At 40.2% G+C, this 25,209-nt stretch overlaps 1 protein-coding gene across 1 annotated transcript in view; it reads left to right on the top strand.

Moving 5' to 3' along the window:
* Positions 1–25,209, top strand: part of LOC128742857 (uncharacterized) — a 71,454-nt gene that overhangs the window by 37,712 nt on the left and 8,533 nt on the right. Inside the window, exons 5-9 of the mRNA XM_053839341.1 lie at positions 946–1,174; positions 1,304–1,400; positions 7,794–7,926; positions 8,616–8,836; positions 16,181–16,442. Of these exons, the coding sequence (XP_053695316.1) occupies positions 946–1,174; positions 1,304–1,400; positions 7,794–7,926; positions 8,616–8,836; positions 16,181–16,442 (942 nt within the window). The remainder of the gene's footprint in view (positions 1–945; positions 1,175–1,303; positions 1,401–7,793; positions 7,927–8,615; positions 8,837–16,180; positions 16,443–25,209) is intronic.

Raw genomic sequence — 25,209 nt, 5'->3', positions numbered from 1 at the left:
TGATTTTTTTGATTTATACACAGAACGAAAAAAATTAATCCCACATTCGACGTAAACTGAAATGCAAATAAATTATTGAGCATGTAACAAAAATAATGCATATTTCCCTATTAAATAAAATATAAACAGCCTAAAGTATTTTTAATTATATAGTTTGATACCAAGCCAAATGCAATAAATAAGCCTGCATACATGCAACACACTGCTACGATGTTTTATATTGTGAAATAACACGTAATTTCACATGATTTGCAATGTTCCATTTATGTGCTTTGACATGCAATCCCTTCTAAACGTAAATTTACAGAAATTTTTTCGATGTGTGTAGAAAGGACGTGCCGATTGTTTAGAGTGTGCAGTTGTAAGATCAGGAATTGAAAAACATTCGACCCTGCACCTCCTAGCTTGGCTATTGAATTATACAAATCGGAATATTTCTTGCTATGGCCACGTGGAGGCGCTAGGTAGGGCCTTAGATAGTTCGAAGTGAATCAGACTTAATAACAAAATTACAACCTCTTTTTGAAGTCAAACTTTTTTCTAATGCAGTCTTTTGTAGCCTGTCTCTTAACAGTGAACTGAGCAACCAACCTCGTATAATACGTACGAAACCACTTGTTTGCCAAAAGTATTCACTGATTTGTTGAATCAGCCATTCAGTAAATAAGCAAATGGAACAAACCTCCAATCCGTGCGATGGTCAAGCAATTTGTTCAACAAAATAATGTTGATTCAACAAACAATACCGACATTTTTTAGCTTAAACCGAGCAACTCCCACGAGGAAAATATGTTACTGGCAGCGGACTGCAACTAAACCCCGGAACCCCGTAACCCCGGACGCTTCCTGCAATACAGTCTCGTATGCCACTCTGTGTAATCCAATAATCCACTCTTGTTTATTTTCATCTCCGCTAAACATCGCTATCTACCTGCAAACAAACAGAATGGGATCTCCCGTCGCGCCAGTGGCTCGCTGTAACATCGATCCTGCTGATAGCCGGCGCCGCCGGAGTGGCCGTTCCATTTGCCTTAAAGGTCTCAGCCGGAGCTCCGATCGAAGAACGCATCCAGGTGGCCACCCAGCTGCTCGACACAGTGCCTTTAATCGACGGCCACAACGATCTGCCGTGGAATATTAGGAAGTTTTTACATAATCAACTGAATGAGTTTCGGTACGTGACCATCTTTCCCTTAAGTCATGTGAAAAAAAAAATTTTCTAGAGCAACAAATTTCCAATCAGATATCATTATCGTTTTTCAATGTGCTTCTTTTCTCCCAACTATTTCTTCTTGCTGCACAGATTCGATGACGACTTGAAGCTGGTGTCACCCTGGTCGAAGAGTGCCTGGAGTCACACAGATTTGCAAAGACTGAAACGAGGCCGGATAGCTGCACAGGTAAGCCAGTCCATTGAAACAGAGAACCACTTCGCTAACTTAACTTGTGAAAATCCAATAAATGTCCAACTTCACCCGACCAGTGCCTCGGGCTCGTGAGCTGATAAAAGTTTCCGTTCCACACAGCAAACTAAAACTGTTTGGAAGTTTTTCGGAAGAATTGATTCAATTTGCAGTGGGTGGGCAGGATGAGGTGCCGGTTTCGTACGACTGCAAAAAGTTAACGGAGTAGGTAGGTACTCGTTAGCAAACCCGTCTGAGATATGGCACGTTGTTCTAATGCTGCTTTATTAGAGTTGCAAGCCACGAAATAGAGATAATCGATGGAAATCAATCCAGATATTTCGTACACGTTTTGTGTCATTATCCTTTACCTTTCAGTTTCATTCTGAAGTCAGAAACAAAGTGAATTAACTAAAACAAATTTGCTTCAATGTAGTTTGTGAAATTGTTAAAAGTTCTAATATTAGATTAAGTATATAAGTTGAAAATGTTTACAATTACTATTTGTTTGGAAGTTCCGTGGGATACAACTCAGAATCGCATTCATGATGAGGAATATAAATAAGAAGAAAAGTTAATTACTCTCGACATACATATCACCCTTACAAACACACGCAAGCAGATTCGTCCGATCATTTTGCGGTCGACCACACATGGTCTCTTGTGCGGTGCCAACAACTTGGACTTGTGCAAGTTTGAGCTATGTAGTTCGAAAACTCAACTGGAAAATTGATCTCCATCACCAGTAGTGTCAGCCACAAGCCAAAAGCTATTTGGTAGATTTTCCTCCTTCAGCTGTGGTATTTTTGGTGCACTAGAATCAAATTTCAAAGTTTATTTCCTTATTGAATGATAGAAAGTTTTCGAAACGTTTTATGGACATCGTCCCACGCACCAGGCTCGAGCAGCTGGCTCTCGATATCCTGTTTGCGACGGAAGCTTCTGCTCTTCAGATAATGTACCTTCGGATGTTAAGCACAGGCAGACTATACTTTATACTTTATTGCACGTACAACAGGGCTGGTGAAACGATTTTGCTAGGGCAAAATGCTCGTAAACATGATACCTACTAATATTTTGTTAGAATTTTATAACGGAGCACCACAAAATTGGCGCCGTAATCCATTGTTGTCTTATCTTCTAGTCTACGAAGAGCCTTTCTTTTCTAGGAAAAAATACCATTTATGATGTGTTGTTCTTTTAGAAAATATAGCTCTTGAATCGCTCTAACTCGGAGTGACAACATCAGAACACTTGTGCTGTACTTTGCAAAATGGAATGAAGATTAAAAAGTTACAGGCTTTTCATGATTCTTTGAAGCACATAACTGAAAGTTGGTTGTTTTAATATTATAGAATATTGAACACAGGCTTTCCTCCTTCGTCCAGCCATTAGAGACAAACAAAAAACAGAATTTCTTATGTTAACACAGATCTGCACATATTTAAGTTATAATTAATAAATTGATAACCTGTAGTAGTGTCGAGGTTTTTGGCCATTATTTATAAATCAATCAAACTTTGCACCAGTTTGGTAAATCGTGAAAACAAAGATGTAATTGAGTTTTACACATCGCATAGAGTAAGAATTTATTTTTTCTTCGTTTTATCGACCATAGGTCACTTTACTTTTTTGTTTTCCAGGAACAATAAATGTTTAATGGGACGGCAATGTGGAATAACACGCTCAACTAAAGATTGAGAGCTGTGAGTTCGACTCTCACCTTCGACCAGTCGATATGTTTAGTCTAAGATTTAGATGATTTAAATCCCAAGCAGTACATATTTGGCACTTTTAGTTGCAGCAACTCATTTATGACCAAAAAAATAATAGGTTCAAATCGGTTGCCACAACCAGATTGTAACAACTGTGCAACTAGGCATTTTATTTAGATTTAGATTACGTTTAGATGATTTAACCAATCTATGCGGGATTCTTAGCATTTACAACTCATGCTCAGGGATGGTCAGATCACTTCGACTCTATTGTGATTCATTTGACAGTACCGTAGAGAGAGAGAGAGAGAGAGAGAGAGAGAGAGAGAGAGAGAGAGAGAAACACGAATAGGATTGCGAGAATAGCATCAGAGAGAAACGATGCAAGAGAGCTTAGATACAAGTAACATCTTTTGGAATTTATAACATCTCTCTGAATGCAATGGAAAAAGGCTACTCTACACGAGGTACAAAAGAAATACGAAAGAGATATACGGAGACAGGAGAGAGATGTAAGACAGTAGAAATACAAGAAAGATATAAAAGTAACAAGAGACGAGTGGCGATAGACGAGGGAGACAACGAATGAAAGAGACGACAGATGAGAGAGACAACCCAAATAACAATTCTAAAACCACTTGGGTTCACTTGAGTTTTATAAAGGTTTTATTATGGAATTAATCATTACCTCTGGTTTTATTTTAGTATTACGCAATACCAAGAGGATACGAGTCAAAACACACTTTAGCTAGTTATAAAACCATGATAAGACTGTTAATAAAGCGAATTTATTGAGGTTGTGGATAAAACTAGTTGGCTGTGCCACGTCTCTTGAAAAATTACCCTAAATTTGACGTAGTAATACAATAGGTCGTATGAATAAAAGAGCAAATGCTCCCATACGATTTAAACGGGAAAAGCAAGCTAAACGGCCTAATATGGCGCACCAATCAAAATTGATTTTATTACCGCTGATTGTTTGCTATTGAAACGGCTACAGCCTGACTAATCAGATTTTTGCTGCTATTATGAAGAATATTAAAGTACAACACCGAAATCATTTCTCTATGCGAGGCCATATTCCCTAGTATTTCATTTTTGTTTTAGCTCACAAACAAAAATTCATCAGAGCATAGTGTTTTGCAGATATAAAGTTATTATCATCTGGTTTTCCTGTCGCATTAAGCAAATAAAATGGTTTTGCTAGAAATTGAGATTGGTTAATTGAATATATTTATTTTGTTCAAACAACCAGTTTGCGAAAATTGCAAAATTTGCATGGCGAATTGATTTTTCCACCCATCATATCAATATGAACTATAAAATTTAATGCGCATATGCTGCAAACCAACGATGGTTGCTGAAAATTTACTAATTGTTTTTTGGGATATTTTATTACGGTCCACAAATTGATCAGAATGATCTGACAGTAAAACTTTAACTTTTCTGCTCACGGATGTATTTTCAAGTTAACAAAGCTATCGAACTGATTTAGCTTTTTTACCAGAGCAAGCTGTATGCTTTAAAACTATGTAGCGAAAAACTTCATTAAATTGTTGCGGTAGCTGTCAAGCAGCGAAAAGCACAATCGGTTTTTTGCTGCTTTTTGCTGAGTGGGATAAGACTGCTTGAGCTTATAACCTGATTCTTAAAGAGATTATAAAAACCTTCTGTGTGTGAGTCCCTTAGTCGGAAGGTAGTTTTAGAGTGGCCATCAGGAAGTTCTGGGGTCCTATCGTCACAGTCACCTCACCTAAATTTTTCAGGTGAGGGTGACTATAAGAATGGCGCGCGTGAGAGGTCATAGTTTTATTAGCGGTTTTATAAAATTGGTCATGAAAATCACTAGTGGAACATAATAAGAGTGAAAAGAGTGACGATAGACGACGGACAAGAAACACGAAACTTGAAAAAAGTGAGAGACGAGAAGTGCGAGATGCAAGTGCAACAGCTCTTCGTTCCTAGGAATGAACGCTGCAGACTCGAATTCTTTACAACACCTTACTAAGAATTTGCCGGACGACAACGATAGCAAAAGTTTCGGTTTTGTCGAACGACGCCTGACCGATAATTCTCACCTGGACTTCATTCTTTAGGAGAGAGAGAGAGAGAGAGAGAGTAAAGTTAAAGAGACATAAGTTCGCGAGACGTAATTACTCTCTCGTGAACCAACTCTTATATCAATGTTCGAACATTATCGTTAATATCTCCTAACAAATTCATTCGAAATCGTAACTAATGCTGGATAAAGTGGGAACAAGTTGATTTTCTATCGTGTATAATGATAATAACTGACATACATACGATTTACAGCACAAAATCGTATAGTAGTACGGAGCAACTCGCGCTTAATCGGGTTTTATCGTATATAAATACTTATATAGTTGTACCGCTCAAAATTATTCGTAATCACGTATATCGCCTCCAAAATAGTACGGATATGCCAATTTTGCACATCAAATACGATTTATTAGCATGTATATCTGCACGTAATGCTGATTTCTATATTTTTTATACATATCAAAATGCTAGCTGGGCCGCGAAGTTAATTCTACTTGCGCATAAACGATTAGCTTGTGCTTAGGATTTTTGTGAACCGCGGAACTTGAGGTTAATGTCAGCCCTTAAATTTGCGCAATGTAAGATAGGTATGGGATGGACAATGGCATTGCACGAATAACGTAAGAGACACGAGGCGAGATACCTGAGAGACGAGAGACTGGTGACGAAAGACGAGTGACGAGAGACGAGAAACAAAAGCTGAGAGCGGAAAACCAAGAGCCAAGACCCGTGAGCCAAGATCCAAGCTACCATGAAGCCCGTGAGTCAAATAACGCAAGACGTGAGAGAAACCTGGGATGAAAGACGCTAGAGTCGGGAGACGCGAGACGCGAGAAATGTTAGATTCGAGAAGCGAGAAACGCTAGCGTTGAAAGACGCAAAAAATGAGAAACGAGTGATGAGTGATCAAAGACGAGAGACGGATGACGAGAGATGGGATGTATAAGCGATGCGAGACGCGCCAGATACGTAATCTGAAAGACGAAAGATGTGAGACGTAAAAGACGAGAGATGCAAGAAACGAGAGACAAGAGACGATTGAAAAGAGAGAAACTACAGATAGAAATTAACAATTTGTCCAACTTTGGTTGAAATCGCTGATGGTCGAATTCAAATCTTGTGTACGTTTGAGATGGAATGACCCATATGTCATTTAAAATGAACTTCGCATGTGGCTCCGAAGCTCTAAAACCGGAAGCCGTCTACAGACCAGGCTTGGCATGCTCCTTTCACTTTGATTTTCCTCTTTTGATTACTGCACCTCAGCCAAGCAGAATTTAAAAAAGTTGTGTATGGGACATATCTACAGCAAATTATTCACAGCTAGCATTTTTGTATGTAAATAAAAGTTAAAAATCAGTATTACGTACACATATACACGCTAATGAATCGTATTTGATGTGCAAAATTAGCACACCCGTGGTATTTTGGAGGCGATATACGTGATGAGGAATAAACACACGCATTTCATCGATATAGGTAATTATATACGACAATATCCAATTAAGCCCGACCCGCTCCGTACTGCTATACGATTTTGTGCGGAATATCGTATGTATATATGCTATTATCATTGTATACGACTGAAAATCAACTTGGGCGGACTTGATTAAGCTTTAGTTACGATTCCGAATTAGTTAAGAGGTATTTACGATAATTTTCGGTCATTGATGTACGATTTGGTGCTAGCTGGGTTGTCTATAATATTGCTGAAGCAATAATATTTTATCGTTTGTATGGAGCTATGGGGCTGCAATACCGTTGGTAGCCAAAAGTTCGCTCTTTTTGCTACCAACGGGGTGGCAGCCTTACAACACCATAAATAGAAAAGTTAAAGCAATGCTTAGTTCAACAATATTGTAGATAATAACTAATTCTACAAATGCCCCATACAACACTTTTTTAAATTCTGCTTGGTTAATGTGCAGTAATCAAAAGAGCAAAATCTAAGAAAAAGAGCGTGCCAAGCCTGCTACAGATTTACCACTTACCCGTTAGAGGGTTAAGTAGAGGCGTCTAACCCAAATAACATTGCATTAAAAACTGGTTTTGTTCATAATTCTGGTTTATATATATTTCATAAAACCTTTACGTCATATGCCTAGTTTTATTATGGTTTTTTTTCCTTTAAGCCATGTCTTAAGAATCACTGAAGAATTCTTCAAGAAATCCCTATAAATCTTTATTAAATTGAATTCATTGAATTCACTTTAAAAAATGCACCTATAAATCCTCTAACATTATTTAATCGTAAAAAAATAAACTTTTGCAGATAATATTTTTCCTGGATTGCTGAGTATCGGTGTCCAAGAAAATTAGGAAACTTCCTTTGGTGTATTCGGGGAAAATAAGTGACTTAGAATTAGTTAATTTTTTTTTGTTGGTAGGACCATTAACTACGCCCGCGTACAAAATCTCATGAAATTCCAAGACCCTTCGGCCCATTTTGGATGAAAATTTCAAAAAATAATTAACCTCAACCTATGATTAATAAACAGATTTCCTATTCCAGCTACAAACATGACTTGATCATTGATTTCCTGATCAAGTTTCACTATTAAATCACATTATCGACTTCTAAAATCGCACTCCAATCGCTTTTTTATCGTTTCAGTTCTGGGCTGCGTACGTACCGTGCGAGGCTCAGCACAAGGACGCGGTGCAGATTACGCTGGAGCAAATTGATGTAATTAGAAGACTGACGGAACGCTACTCACCACATCTGACGGCATGCACTTCGGTTCGCGGTACGGTATTCTCAGCTTGCTTAATCGTCCCGAAAGGCTCTTGTCCAGTCCGAATTCATATGCATCTCGCGTTATTTCCCATCAGTAGTGGTGGGAAAGCATTAATCACCGTCACCCACCGTCGCGCGCTGGTCGTCCGGGGACCGACAAAAGTAAAACATGTGCGTGTAGAATTACACACTGCATGCTACTTTTTTGTGGATTTTACATGAGCTGGGCAGTACGATATTTAGTAATTCGAGTGGAATAGATTCTTTTCTAAAATACGTTGTTTTCATTCCAAAGTAGACGAATAACTATATCTCACGAAGGTCAGAGTATGCGCATCACCCTCGTTAGTGACGTTTATGGATGTTACGTGACTAGAGCTACTAATTTCATTGCTCACTGTCTAATTATCCACTATTGCCTGGTACGGAACTGGGGAGCAGACCGGATGCATATGAATTCCAGCAGAACCGTCACCGCAGGGACTCCCACGGTGACTGCTGCTGTAGTGACCCTTCCACACTATACACCATTTCAGCTATCGAGACAGGACATGTTCACGCAACATTAGCTTTCATAGTAACATCATCCGCTTAAAGAGCATACTCTTTTCCTCGGGCTCTAATTATGTCTTCTTCCGTACTTTACATGATGCTTTCTACCGTTTGGATGCAACCGGACATCCACGTCGCCCCGAACAGACATTGTAGAAGCGCACAAAAACCATCAAATGTGTTCACTAATTGGAGTCGAAGGAGGCCACTCGCTCGGCGGATCGCTGGGCGTCCTGCGGATTTACTATGCACTGGGCGTTCGCTATATGACGCTAACGTCCACTTGTCACACACCGTGGGCGGACTCCAGCAACGCGGATGCCCCCAAGTACGACATCAAGCACGGCGGTCTAACGACGTACGGCAAGGTAGGTCCCAAGAATTATGTTATCACCACTAGTCGATGTATGTGCATGTGGGCGATAGGGAAAAAAATCTTCTATGGAAACAATTTTTAGGGAATTCACGATGCGACAGACCAGTAGTCATGCCAAAACAAATTCGAACTCAGCTCTTCATCCCCATGCCGAAAAAATGAAACTTAAAAATACTTTAAACCTTAATATCTGGGTATCAGCTCTGTGGGACTCATAAAAACTAGCGCCATTTTAAGGAAGCAATTTGAACAGTCATACAAGCACTCATTTGGACTATAATGTGAAATTGTAAAAATAAAACCGCATCTTATACAAAACAAGTCGTTAAGAAGGATCTATGCCAATATTCGTTATTCGTGATATTCGGGAACTTTTTGAATCATTTACTCAATTTTATATGCATCTATGTATACTTAATTTTGAATGTATAGCACAACAGTTGACGTCAGCGTTAGGTCCGCTGTGGAAATACGTACCAAGTCAAATCATTTTCATTTATCATTTTTTATTGCGTTTAACCTGTAACGGGGTTCACTCTTTTTGTAGATGTTTTAGCCTTGATTACAACGCGAAAAAAATAAAACTATCATCTGCCTCTATTTTGGGTGTGCCAAACTGTATCAGAAAATAAACAAAGTAATAGAGCGACAAAAATTGGAAGTTCCATTTAACGGCTTTTGCCAGCTCTGCACCCGGCCGTGCGTGGCTCGTGATGGCATAACTCTCCGGCCTGTAATAAATAATGGAAACCCAGCTGCAGCTCAGTGCACATAAAACCGCGCGTACGCCACGCAAAACCACCAATAAGGATACCTAGTTTCGAAACGACACCTTTCACAAGCAATGTTTCCGAATGCCACAAAAACGTGCTTCTAATCTAAATTCATAGGTACCTACTACAAATCATATCACTGCGATGGATGGCATATACCTACCAGCAACACTGTGTACGGTGCAAAATCCTCACAGTCGGTGAGGAGCGAGTTCTGCTGCAGTGCAATGCAAATCCCGTAGTATAACTATACATCTTTCAATGTCCCCAGGGACGTACATAGAGCACAGGACCATTTACTGATACGGATATAAAATATTGACTGAAGAGTTAAACCACAACTCGTACCAAAAAATGAATGTTTTTGGCTCGTTTTTTTGTTAGCTTTTCTTATTGCGCTGAACACCGTAACACCGTTTGATCATATTACTCTGATAGAGGTTACGCTGGAGATGATAGCGGTAACGACACAGCAGGTACAGAACACCAGCACGTAAAACGTGGGAATGGATTCAACCTATATTGGCACTACAGCTAAGGACACTCATTCACTCACCGACAAGTGCGCTTCACGTGAGTGAATGAAGCGCCAATATTTTGGCGATACATTTGAATCGCGAATCGGCAGGCCTGAGTTTGATATTTATTTGATTTAGGCCTGTCTGATCGTTTATAACCGACGTGGATAAAAAAAATTGTAGCTTTGCAAACCCCCGTTCCACTTTTAGATTATGGTGAGCTTTTTGTGATTCTCTGCCTTTCTCTATGCAATAATGTCTATGTCTATGCGAACATTTGTTCAGAAAAGGAATATGGGGCTACTATAGAGACAGACAGTTCATCCTTCATCTACATACACCATTATTCTTAGCACACTCTGTTCGAAAACTTCAAATATTCGCCGCTCTCTTCGAACAAAGTCCACGTCTCATAACCGTAGAGGACTTTTACAGGTGTTGTTGTCTTTAGTTACCAGTAAGCCGAGGTACATCAACTACCTCAAACTCGTTTAAGCCAGGTTCCAGAGTATCGGCCAAGCGAGGCTCGTCGCGGTTGCGCACCTCTATTCCTGGTGCCAGTGGAGCTCTTGAAGAAAACAAGTTTTCTTTCGCAATTCGGCATCCTTGCGATGCGTCCGACTCACCGTAAACTCCCAACTTTTTTCAGCTTGTGGTACATACGCCTCCGCGGCTCACCGCTTTCCGTTTGTGCTCCATCAAAAATAGTCCGAAAAACCTTTCTTTCGAATACGGTGCGAATATCTTTCATCAATGGTTCGTCCGTCCGTAGCAAGTCCGTAGAAGACTACCAGTCTGATTAACGTTTGATACTTCGTCGGTTTTGTGCAGCGTATGCTCCTTGATCGAAACCTTTGACGGAGAAAAACTTAAGCAAAAATTTCGGCTTGAAGGCATCGTTAAATCTCCTTATTCATATTATTTTCGGAGATGACCAGGTTTCCAAATATATGAGCCACTTCCAGTTCATCGTCATCAATAGTCACTGTGCGAACATGGTATTGTCTGGAGTCTCTTCTTGCCATATGTTTGGTTTTTGACGCATTCCCAAGCAACAATGTGAGTTTTATTGTACTCTTATGGCAGTTTTCATGACCAATTTTGGTCTTAAATGCCATCATAAGAGTGTAATAAAACCCAAATAGGTACCTGGGTTAATTCGTAGTCCAATCCTCCTAGTTCGTCCTTCGTTTTTAATCTGATTCTCTACGCCGTCGTAGAGGTTCAAGTAATGATGTCAAGGGTGTTTGTAAAGGCTAGGAGTTGACTTTTTGCCTGCTAGCCGGATCACACCTTCAATAACTATGTTGAATAACATACAGGACAGTCCATCCCCTTGTCGCAACCCTCTGTGAGATTCAAAACAACTTGAAAGTGCCCCCGAAATACGCACGCAGCATATCACTCGCTCCTGGGTAGCGTGTAGCGTCAGTTTGTTTGGTAAACGGTTCTCATAAATTATCTGTCATACGTGGTCGCACTCGACTGTATCATATGCTGCCCTGAAATCTACGAAAATCTGATGCGTGGACGGACACGTTGTACTTCCGACATTTCTGAAAGTTTTGTCGGAGTATGAAAATTTGATCAGCGCAGACCCCATCGAGCCCACCTGGTATAGTGTTAAGAAATTCATAGCAGCAAAAAACTCATTGAGATCTCATGGCACACGGGATTCCAACCATGATTACAAGCACGTTCATCACGTAATGCCGCGATAATTGTGCTTGTGGCCCCATACCATTTTTGTAAAGTTCTGCCGGAAGTCGAACCTTTTCGACAGCTTTATTAGTCTTTAGCTGTCCGATTTCTCGCCGAATCTCTACGAGATTGGGACCCGGGACACTATAAACGTTTGTGGGCACTACCAGCAGAATTTCCGTTACGTTCATCGAAGAACTGCTTTCACTTATAGACCAGCTCGTGGAAGTTTGTGATAACGTTTCTTTTCTCGTATCTACACATATCAGACGTCGATGCGTATCCTTTATGAAATTGGTCCATCTTCCCATAGAACTTGCGTTTGTTATTAGCCCGAAATAATGACAAAATTTGACAAGATATACAGCTACTTTACTGCTAATCATCATCTGCTAATGCTGACAATGCTTATTTGCAGCTGTTTATCGACAAGAAGAATTTTAATAGAATTTAGGATGCCAAGTTAATGCGAATAGACTGTCAAAAAGCTAATGCAGTATAAAACCCCAGATACGCTAATAAGTAGTTGATTTACTGCTTATGTTGAAGCTTATTGGTTACCTGGGTAGCTCTTCTCTGTCATCCTTCTGGCCCTTTTTCATGCTCAGGATCGTGGTCAACTCACTCCGCGCTCGTCGTTACTTGGCCAAATTCTACCTCGTTGCAATGCTTTCCCATCAAATCAGTCATTTCGTGCACTCGAGGTTTTTTAACCTGGCACTGCGTTTGCGGCCTTGCCTAGAGACCTAGCTAGAGTATTCTACCATATCCGTCTTCGAAGGTTTAAACATATAGCTCCACAGAGGAAGGCTTCATCCCGCAGCTATCCGTAGTTCTCAGCAGCGAACGGTGTATAGTTTGTCGATAGTTTGAAGTCGATAGTTTGAAGTGTACATGACTGCTAATGATCTGAGTTGATATCCGCACCTCGGAAGAAGCATATGTTGGTGATGTTTGAGAAAAACCGACCATTGATGAGAATATGGTCGATTTGGTTCAATGCTCGACGGTCAGGTGCTCTGCAGGCTGCCTTGTGGATATGTTTGCGGAGAAAGAAAGTGCTGATAATCCGAGTTCCATCGCTTCCTTACTCTTCTGACCGCTTGATCTTGTTGCACCATGGTGAACGGTTGTCGTACGTCGTCTTCAGCTGCGTGTAGCATGCATTCTTCTCGTCGTCGGGGCTTCCTTCGTGTGGACAGAAACGGCTTGCCTTTTTACCTTTTTACCTAAAGCTCTATCTCTCTATCTCTCTCTCTCTCTCTATCTCTCTCGCTCTTTCTCTCTCTCTCTCGCTAACGCGAGGCTAAGGACTACTGTAATATCTACTTTATTACTACAGGCGACTGATAAAAGTAATATTGGATCTAATGATGCGTTTTGTGTGGATATCGGGGTCAATCTTGAGCCCCTTCAGGACGCGGTGAGGATTAAGTCAAAGTCACGGGTTACCATGCATGCTATTTAACGTCGCTTTCGAAGAGTGGCATAGAAACAAGATGCACTATTTCCAGTAACAGCAGACAACTTCTATGATTCGCACCAATACTCGAAAAAATTGACAGCCCTGCAGGAAGGTGAATATAAAACGCATCCAGCGCATACAGTTTTACCTCTGGTAGTATAGCAGTCCCCCGAATAAGGCGGTGGGTGGTGGTGTACGCCCACGGCGAAGCATCACCCATCGCCTTATTCGAGGGATTCCTGTATTCTTTTATCTGTCAGTCCACGAACATGACTATTAAATTGCTGACAGTGTTTGTCTTTCTCAGTTTTCTACCCTTCAAAACAATTCATCCATAAATTGCAGTGCCGAATTATTGCTCGACTAACCTGTCAGTCAATTTTTTGCTCGAGACTGATATTCTAGATCTTAAAGTTTAGCTGCTGCAGAAAATTTCGTGACTCGGCGTAGTTCAAAATTTCACGGCAACGCTCAGTTCCTACTTATACGACAGAGTGCTATGTGTGCAACCTGGCTCCTGTTTCTCTTCCCAGTTTACCATCGTCTCGAATGTTCCTCATGGCAGCAACATGAGACCTCATCTGTTTGTGTTGTTTTTCACCGATATTGCTCCGCTGCTTGCAAGCTTGGATGTAAGCTGAGGATGTATACTGATGGCCTGAAATGATATTCGGTGGTTTGTTCTACAGATGATTGTATCCGACTTCAGAAGCTCGCGAATTTATTTGTTGATTGGTGCAGGAAAAACTAGCCCGTTATCAGCCTTCCAAAGTGTCAAGCAATGACTTTCCTCCGCATCGCCAGTCCAACCGTTTTGAACTGTGAAATAAATGAGCATGTTTTCACTAGAGTTGATCAAGTTAACAGCCTAGGGGTAACAGCCTTGATGCCAAGCTCATCTTCAATTTACATCGCACCAAGACAATATTGAAAGCTTCTCGGCAGCTTGATTTCATCGCCAAGGTTGGTCGTGATTTCAATGATCCTCACACTCACGCCACGAAGGCGCTATATTGTTCCTAAGTATGTCCATTGATTGAAGATGCTTGCTTGATTAGGTGCTCTTATCAGTTGGCATGGAATCTGCGTGTAGAACGAGTACAAACACATTTTGCGAGGCTTACGTTGAAAGCCTTACCTTGGCATGATCCAGAAAATGCCAAGGTGAAAGGTGCTTTACTGAGGCAACAAATATTTTTTAAGCTTCAGGTCTTTCAAAAACTAATATTTTTTGAAATGTGATAGACTTTGTACAGTTTCTGGATAAAATTTAAAGCTTTAAGCTTTTTCGTAATTACTGGCTTAACAAGAAAATTTTCGAATATCCAGGTTAGTCTTATATAATTGGAGCTTACATACTTACATCTAGCTCCCCCATCTACTAACAACAATTCCTTTTCCGAAATACTTGTGCAGATGCAGAGGATTCCCTGGTCCTTACTAGCAACAAGTATTGGACTAACATTCTTTCCCATCCCACCAGGACCCGCATTCGGACGTAGCCGGCATCGGTATTAATCAGCATGTAGGGACTTGATAAAGTTGCACAATAAGGAATAACGTGCTGTCCCAAGTATGCTTTTTTCAGCCATCATTTTGCAATTTTCATCGGTCCTGGTCAATAACGGTGTAGCAGCACTCGAGCGGTATCCTATGCTTATGCTTTTGCTTAAAATTTAAAGCTTTATTTATCGGTGTGCCCCTAACAAAAGTTTTCATACCCACTGTTTGCTGGATTCTTTAATCTAATTTGTTTTCCCCAAAACTCTTCTTTCGTAAATGCACGTTTTATTCAAGTTACCTTTTATTCGCTGGCAAATGTGTCAGAATGAAACAGAGTGTTACCAGCTCTAGTACAGGAATGTGAAAAAACACGATTCCATCATCAGTATTATGCGGTTCGTCGTAACTAACCGGTATCCAGTTTTTGTTATGGTCAGATCAACGAGCACTGGTGCAAGCATTGACGTGTGGCTACCGCACCCGAGCATGTTTTCATCAGTTTGACTACATTTAGGTATCAGGAAAAAAAAGTTGAGGCTCAATCTAGGGTCGATGTCACGTCAGTGTCGTACTATACTATGAATGAATAATGCAAACAGACGTTGTGTTTACTGAACTACAAAAGTTGACTGCTGGTGTTCTGTCGATGGTGAACTGAGAGTATGGGTAGAAAACGTGTGAAGTTAATTGGATTGGAGATTTCTATGTTAGAATGCTTGTGTTTTCCAGTTGTACCACGATATTGTATTGTAGGTATTATTCTCATCGTGAAAACAGTCACATCTGCATGTTTTCGTAATCATTCAATTTGCTTAGAACTGCCCGAACTATTCCGAAAAAAAAAATATTTACAGGGTAAGCAAAGTTCGGAATCATTTTCCTGAACGACTCAACTGAAAAATTCCTCATCCTTGTTGTCACTATCCATTGCTTGTTAAAAATATGCGTTTGCATGATCCGTGCCTCGAGCGCTTCAGCGAAACCCCAAACATCTATTTGCTGAAAAGCAAAGTATCCACTGCAAAACGCTTTTGAAGCACTTTTTGTTTACCGTGTGTGGCTCAACTCATCTCTATTGATAAATAACGCACGCGAACTTCCCAAGCAATGCGTGCGAAACTCGCTCTACTATTACCTCGGAGGAAACCTTCCATCCAACCATTTCCTGGTTAGTAACGCTCGTGAAACGGACAGTAACTTTTCATTTGCTAGGAAAATATTTCATCCCGAGCTAGATTCATTGCTTCTCGCATTTTTTCCATAAACTCACTGGTTTCAAAGCTGCTATTTGCCGGGAAAAACTGAATATGAATTCCGCTCTCCAAATCCCATACCGCTATTTACGTGTGTACTTGTTTACTTCCTTTCCGTTTCAGACCATCATCCGGGAGATGAATCGCCTCGGCATGATAGTGGATCTATCGAAATCGTCCGTCGCCACAATGAAGGACGTCCTAGCGACCTCGCAAGCGCCAGTGATATTCTCGCACTCGTCAGCCTATGCCCTGTGCAACTCGAGCCGAAACGTGCAGGACTCGGTGCTGGAGTTGGTAACGAAGAACCGCGGCCTGGTGATGGTCAACTTTTACAATAAATTTCTCAGCTGCAGCGAAAACGCCTCGGTCCAGGACGCTGTCGGTGAGTTTTCATTTAGTGATTCTCTGCTATAGCTAGTCTAGTTGTTGGTGTTTGATGATGCTGGCCTGATGATGGTCACCGACAGGAAGTCGTGATACTTTCATTCAGTCAGCCCCAGCGCCAGCAGTGCCAGCGCAGCAGCGGTTTGCATGACCAACAGAGTGATATCACGTAGTCCCAGTGGTGCACTCACAGTCAGGCTGCGCAGCAGTTCTTGCTAAAAACTAAAACGAGCGATGTCATCGCTTTTCAATGGTTTTATGTTATTTTTGCGCAAACCGCAGTCGTTGTTCACATATCACAATTTGTAAATTTGCATTCCATTGCTTCGGTGGTATCTTGGTTACCACTAAAAAGCTTGCCGCTATTCTAATTAGTGATGCTTTGTATGCTTTCGATCGGGCCAACGCAGCAGTTGCGATTGAAAACTGCATTGAATGTAGTAAAACGGATGACACGGTTTATTGTCAAATTAACTAGGTCGCAATTACTGTGTACAATTCATTAAATCAATTTAGAACTCAGATTTAAATTTATTCTCTACGACTTAATGCCATGGTAACTGCAACTAGCTATTAGGTTCAAATCTCAAATTAAAAAAGGTTATGACCCAAAAATGATATTTAACATTTGCAGCCGATCCTCCGGATTACTGTCACGCTTAGTAGGCAATAAGCAGAAAGAAAGACACAGCCTATATAATAACTCACGGGTAGCTTATGCTCTGTGTGAGATACAGCATCAGCCAGAAGGGACCAAGCTTGTTTTCTTTTCTTCCTTTTATCGAGTCGAGCTGATTACGGCCTTGGTAATTTTATGAGAGGGTTCGCTGGTTAGCCAGCTTGATCCATAGCGGCGGGTGCTTTAATATAATCTTAGCATCGAGGAAAAAATGCGGAAAAAGGTGTTATTTTGATGCTGATGATAGGAGAAGACTGTTCCTATTTAGTTGCACTTCAAGATTGACTTAAAACGCAAAAAAGAGCTTTTACACACTTAAAAAAGCGCCGAGTTCGGTGAAATTTTACCGTGATTTGGACAGCCGAGCGTTCGATAAAGTTTGATATCAAACTAACGTTTGGTATCATAAAAAAATTTACCGAACGCTCGGCTGTCCAAATCTCGGCAAAATTTTACCGACTTCGGTGCTTTTTTTAAGTGTGTACACATACAATAATAGGATAGCAATGAGTAAATTTAACAGAAGGTTTAAGGGGAGGTAAAAGAAGCAGGTAACCAAATTAGTAATGTTATTTGAAACACTTTGGCTGATCATGTACTACCAACTGCAAAAAAATGAATAAAATCAAAAATGTCTGCTCCAATCTGACTGTAACAGTAACTTCCACCAGCAGTAAATAAGCTTTAAGTACCATTCAGTATGGTTCAATTATCGATTTCCTCCGGATCTGTCGAAAATTAAACAATTGAGTCATGATGGTTGGCCAAGTAACGCTGTTTATAATAAAGTTTTATTTTACAGTTGTCTGCCGTGTTAACCAGGTTACAACTGAAGCAACGAAACTTATAGAGGCTATCGAAAAGCGATTAAAAATCATTTTGTTAAATCATGAAACGGTTCAAGAGTTAAACATTATATAAAAGTTGCGAGGATACTTAATGATAACTTTATGGATTTTTTTATTATTATCGTGTGATGGTTGTGGGCGGAATAAATGTTTGTCGAGTATGTAAATTGGCTACATGTTAAATGCAGTGATGATGGTAATTTTCATCTGATGCAATTCTTTTTGTGACAATCATGCTCATACACATGCGATTTTATTCGATTACATTGTTGTATTTGTATTGATTTGGTGCATTTATTCCGTCAATATCGAAAGAATGAACGATTTTTTTGCCTTAAATAACATCATTCCATGCGTGCTCCAGGTTATCGACCACCGTACAACTGCCAACCTCTCATGTACTGCCACCGGGATATACGACTGTAAGCATTTCGGAAGCCCCTTGATTCCCTTGGTATAGTGAAGTTATTACCGCCAGCGCCCTGCAGTCATCCCAGTCCTCTGAAAGAGCATAAAGAGGGTGTCTATCTCTGAATCCGTTATAACAGGCAAGCAATAATGGCAACGTAGAAATACCCCGGCAATACAGATCATCATTCAAGTAAAGCCATTTGTACTCGATTTATTACCAAACATGAGAGGTGGATTCCTCGTTGGTACGCCATTGGCCTGACAAGCCAGTTTTCGTGTGTTCGAATCTCAGCTAAGAGATGCTGTTAGAGTCAATATTGCGAGGCTAGTGCTACGATCCCCTTGACAACCTCTTCCAACCGAGATTCGAACAACACATTCAACTGGCTTGTTAAACCAGCGTCGTACCTCGAAGCCAACGAGGCAACGAGGTCTCTGGAAGCCTTTTTCTTAAGCATTATTCCTTAACTTTAAATAAAAAAATTAAGTTATCTGTTTATTGACTAACCCTTTAAATGTCATTTCTTGTATAACAAAAAGTACTGCGAAAACTTTCGCGAAGACATTAATGCAAAAAACTCAACAGTTTCTCGACAAATGTCGATATCCGCCTCTTTTTGAATTCATCCCACTGTGGCAGTGCACTTATTGGAATCAGAAATCAGAAAAATTTTCCAAAGTAGGCATCTAGGCTGCTCCGTCCATGCAAAGGTCATTATACATTGTTCTTCAGATACTCAAGCAGTTTGATGATGTCTTTTTCGGGAGTGAGGAAGTGTCTCGTGCAAAGAATGATAAACTGAATGAACTAGAAAATTTTGATACACAGGCCGCAGAATATATTGGGTCGTTCAATGGCAGGTTGGGTTCGCACCCACGCTCTTTCGGTTGGTACCCGAATGTTTTACTCAATAAGCTATCGCCGCACCCTTATGTTAGGCAGTCTAATATCCCATTTTGTTTTATTCTCCCTGTTCTATCACTTCACGCGCCGCACTCTCGCATTACCTTTGATTATGGTAATTTGATCTCAACCGAACGCGAGCGACTATTCGTCGAAGTGCTATTTAGAGCAATTTTACGACAAGTTTACAACTTCATCAACTCAAATAAACTACTTCTGGACCTCGCTGGTGTCAATCAATTTGTGCACACAGATCATATTACGCTTCTCATCCCGTTTTTACCGATTGATGTCCATCATGCACCGTTTATTTTACTCCACTATACTGGATCCTGATTCGCTATCCGTTTGTTGTCCATCACAAACGTCTTCCATGGGCACCAGAGCTGCCATAAATACAGATATTTGTGCATGCATAAATTCGGGACCCTACCTTTTTCTCCGGAGTATTTAATTTTCTCGATCTAATCTTTTAAATAACATAAATAGTTTATGGACTACTTTAAATTTCAGGAACATTAGTAGAGCCAGAAATCACAGCAACTGAAATAATTGATGGGTCCCAAATTTATGTATGCACAAATATCTGTATTTGTGGCAGCTCTGGTGGGCACAGTCACAGTCTCAAGATCGTAGAGTTATGTTGCTTGATTGAAACGTCTTGCGGAGGAAAAAGTAGACTCTATTTCCAGCTTGAATGCGTCGTTGAATCTCCTTACTCGTATTATTGTCTGTAGTGACCAGAGATCCCAAATATACGAACTCATCAACCACTTCCACTTCATCGCCGTCAATAGTCACTGTCCATGGAAGGCAAACGTTGCTTTCTCTGGAGCCTCTTCCCACCATATATTTGGTTTTCGACGCATTGATTTGTAACCCAAACCTTCTGGCCTCCGTTTGTAGTCTGGCGTAGATTGCCTCCGCCATCCCAAGGTTTCTAGTAATGATCTTGAGGTCTTCTGCGAAAAGGAGTGGAGTGGGCTACTCTTACTGAAGATCGTTCCTCTCGATCGGTGCCAGTCCGCCGGATCACACCTTCAATAGCGATGATGAATAATATACAAGATTAACTCTATGCGCGATCTGAAAGGACTCCTGAGTGGCTCCAAAACACGCACGTAGCATACCACTCACTCGAGTTATCTGGCATAACTGTTGTCGAACTGTTGGAATTATCCGGTGAAGTGTCCTCGCTAGTGGTTCCTTACAATTTTTGTAGAGTTCTGCCGGCAGTCGGTTCTTTCCGGCGGTTCGGCTGCAGTCTACAGATGTTCGCTTTCTCGCCGGATCTCTTCAAGATCGGGAGCCGGGACACTGTTATCGTTTGTAGGCACTCCTAGGCTAACTTCGGTACCCATGGAAGAACTACTTCCACCTGTCGCCCAAATCGCGTGAGTACATCCATGATTTCCATGGCATTTTATAGTTATAATCCCCTACTCAAAGAAGTTTCGGAAATGCTTTTTCTTTTCCAAATCAGACTTTAAACAAGCATCGATCTGAATCGATCTATCAAGAATTGTTAAAAATAATAGTAGATCTCGAGAGCCTAGTCAGGCGATTAACAGAGCAGTGCGCGCTTCTGGGGCTACTGATCGCCATAGCTTCCCTTCCCGGCGTTTTACCCTCACCAATCTGATGTGTCTTGTGTCGTACATAACAATAAGCAGGGCAAAAGGGACTCAAAAATAGCATCATACATATCGTAATTACCAAATTTCATACACTGAGTCTTAGTGATAAGCTTTTGCAATGATTTTGCCCATATTTTACCGATCAATAGTTAGCGCTTCCCGTCGGAGGCTGTCGGTCGGTCGGTCCGATAGCTCTCTAGCCTCATCAGATGTACCTCAAAGAAGTCGCCTAGGCTCGCTGGTTTTCTTGCTTAACTTCAACGGCATTGATTTCACCGTTATGTGAAAATGCGTAAAAATGCGCATTATTTCGAAGATGTTTTCTTTGAAGAAGCTGATTAGTAGAGTATACTGCGTGTTTTTACACTATTAGGGTGACTGTGAATGCTCCTATTAAAGTGATACAAACTTTTGTTTTCTAAATACAACCAAAAATACTGTATCCTCAGAAAAGTTGTGAAACACACTAAAATAAGCAATTTTACTGAATAAAGTAACTATCTATCTCTTACTGGTTGCGACATATAATGATTTGTTTGAAAAGAGCATTCAAAAATCCATACTGCTCAATGACTTTGAACACGATTTTTTCCCCGCTTTCAATATGTTCTACAAAGTTATTCAGTTTGTTAAAATACACATTTTTTCTGAAGTTTGTTGTTAGTAGGTAAAGTCAGTGAGTTATGAAATATTTAAAACAAAATCACACTATTAAAAAACATTTGAATTTCTGGAAACTTCCGGCAAGCCAAACAAACTTTTAGAGGAAAGTATTATATTGTGTCAAAAAAAATAAAAAATCTTCCATTAACAGCACTCCGAAGGAACCTCGAAAAAAGTCAATTAAAAAGAGTGTTACTCTTTGATAGATTATTTCATAGCTCGCTTATAGCTATATTTTAGTATTAAACTTCTCCGAAGACCCCACTCTAGAAAAATTACGCGGTTTGGTCCCCCTGTGCGGTTCTATGGCAGGACGATTTGGCAAATTTTGCAGCTGTTGTCATAGCACACATCTAAAAGAAAAGATGGCCAAACTAGTTCAGGAAGCCAAGTTAATGCAAACTCCGGTATCATTCGTAAGCATTTCAAAGACAATCAGTCGCTATCGTGGCTGCCATAATTTGTCATTAAACGGATGTATTATTTCGAACTGCAAGGAAAAGCATATTTCTGGCAAGGAAACGGATATTTCTAATCTGTCAATTTAAAGTAGCACACCAAGCGCCACCAAGCGGGTTGGGCCAGGCATTGTTCAAAAACTTCTGAACGAATTACAACATTTTAAAAAATAGATTTCCTATGTTCGTTTCGCTTTTCGTTTTTCGTTTTTCGTTACTGAGTTATGTCCCAAAAGAATCAACTTTGCTTAACAATTCCCCGTAGGTTCATGTCTCATAAACTACAACTTTGTTTTATAAAATGGAAGCTGATATTTTCAGCAATGCCGAAAAAAATATTATCTGGAGAAAGTTTTCCACAAAACTTTATACGGTTATGTAAAACAACTACTACCTTAATTGGCTTGACAGTTTTTTCTAGACGAACTTTAGAAGTTAAAGAATGTCAATGTGAATATGAGCACATAATACATTCGCAACATGTTTTTAAACGGTTGTAACTATGCTAACCTCATCAAATCGAGAAAACTCGTATAAAGCGCATACACTCGCAGTTCACAATGGCACAACACACGTAATAAATCGGGTCATTATGTATGCATCGAAACAAATGAAGTGCATTCGCAGAGGCGAACCAGCAACTGACATAAAACCTCTGAGATAAAGAGTCTAATCATGGTTTTAAAGTCCGTTCGGAAACACCGTGTTAGTGGAAAAACTGTGTAACTACTGAAGCATGGAGTGAAGCTTCAATGTTAAAAATGTTTGTGAGACTGGGCGGTTGTTAAGTATTTTACGCTAAATAAGCTTTCAGAAGGCAAAAACATAGAATTATGCAAATTACAAGAGTGCTGAACACGGCAATGGTAGCTTCCCAGTAGAGCTTCCTCTTGGACTCACAGTGTATTATGGCATCAATGCAGTAGAACTTAGGAGGGAGATAATGTTAAGGTTTTTGTACGAATTAGTAACATCATTTTATTATTAACACACGTACATGATGAATAATTTCAACAAATAAAACCATAGCGCAAAAAAATACTAACTAAATCGGCACCAACTTTTCAAAATAGCCTATCTGCAAAATGTAAACAAAACGAGTGAGGGTTTCTTTCCTTATGCGCGCATCCAGCACAGAATAACCCTCACTCGATTTGTTTACATTTTGCAGATTCGCCCTTTTGAAAAGTTGGTGCCGAAATAATAAATTCTTCTTTAAGCTAATTTTTGCTGTAAAACATCTCCAACTTTAATGTAAATGTTAATTTCGATTGTTCAACAAAACGACAGATGTAATGAGAAATCACTAACTTTTTTACCTTTATAGTGAAAGTGTTTTAGAAAACTTGAATTAAGTACATGAAGAGTTCAGCAAAATTGTTAATACTAAATTAAATTAAATTAGTGTAGTTTCCCTGATTCATTCATGGTACAGGTATTTGTATTGAATGCCAGGGGAGATGAACCGGTCTTAATTACGTCTTCCATTTTACAATTCACAAATGGTCAACAGATCCAGCAGAGAAGAAATCAGAATCAGATTTTTTTTTCACTATGGAAATGGATAAGTTCTGATAGATGTCTACCTGGAAGATTCTATTGATTTCGACTACTCCAAAGGTTCGAATGAAGGGGGATGAAGGAACATTAAGAGCAGACAGGCTGTTAAAATCAACTTCCGCTCACCTGACATGAAAAAAAAGAGTTTGACCTAATTCTAGGAGACGAAAAAAAATCCTTTTCACCTACATTTGCTATGAGATGACGGCTGCTTGTTCAGAAAGTCATCTTTTTTTTTTGTACCGGCAGTGACCAGACAGTCTAACAAAGAAGTTACGGTTCGATCAATAATGACGCCTTTTAACCGGTAAATTGAAATGCAAATGTAAAAACGATGATTTTTAAATTGATCACAGTATAAGAAGTTAGTGAAGAACAGATGTAACTTAATCTCATCACGTTCATTTGGCAAACTAACATTACCGGCGGGCACAATCTTATTACAAGGAAATTTTCACCAACTCTACGCACTGTCAGCCAACAGCGTGATAATCTAGATTGTATCTTGCACATTTTTCGTGCATTTACGCGTGCAAATCCTGTCTCTCTTGATCTAGATTTGTATCTGTTGACCTGCTGAGTGAAGGGGCATACGGTGTTTTAGTCTGTCTGTCCTCGGGCTTACATCGTTGCTGTACCACTTGTACTGCCACTAGTTAGGGAGGTTCAAGTCGGTGTGGGTTTTATCATTCTTAATTTTTTCTCTCTATGTATTGAGTACTCATCGATGGATTTAATTTAGTTAGTTCTTCACCTTTCTTATGAAAAACTGAGGTTGCAGCATCAAATGTGCTGCTACCTGTCACAAGAAAAAAAAATATGCTTGAACTATTGTTTAAAGTTGAACTCCGCCAATTACTTCTCGGAGAATGAATCACCCCAATCAGTTCTTTTGTTCTAGTAAGTGCCGTCCTACACATGCTTCCCCATATCGTTCGCCAGTTCTAACATCACACAGATTTAAGGTAGCCTCACGGTCATACGTAGACGTTTTATATTTATATACCTTCAGAAGAACACACAGCACTCGCGGCGCTTGTTACTCGCCTGGATTGGATGCTAGTGAACCGATGAGCCACGTATGGCAGTCATCTGGCTCTGCACCTTCCTCTGCCCGTTGCGGAAATTCTGCAGAACAGGTTTGCCTGTGAGCCTAAGCTTTATGCTGTCCCGTCCTGTCCTTTCTTTATTGCGAAGGTTGACAACGGCGAACGACGACGACGACGGTTACTGAATGGCATTGTTTTTGCTACATGACCCTCCTCATCAGAACGGAAGTTAACCTTCCGGGGTGGTATTACTATGAATTGCTTCCTGCGAGCATCTGTTATTACTGGATCCTTCAAGTGAAAACAACATCCAGAAAATCCACATCTGCAAATGAAACCACACTGCTGCTGGCTGCCAAGCCAGTGTTTTTAGCAAACATTCATATTTTTCTCGTTATTTTCCTTTCCAGGTCACCATTTGTTTTTGCCCATTGCCGGTCAATTGGTCCGACCTAGTAGATGTGTCATCTATATTACCATTCTTTCAACTTCCGCCGGAGGAAAGCTTCTGTTGCTTACTGGTAACTCCAGTGTGGTTTGACAAGTTTTTCCTGCA

This window comes from Sabethes cyaneus, chromosome 3, assembly GCF_943734655.1.
Source record: "Sabethes cyaneus chromosome 3, idSabCyanKW18_F2, whole genome shotgun sequence".
Lineage (NCBI taxonomy): Eukaryota > Metazoa > Arthropoda > Insecta > Diptera > Culicidae > Sabethes > Sabethes cyaneus.
Note: the sequence above shows the minus strand (reverse complement) of the source record. Positions and strands in the feature narration are given on the sequence as shown.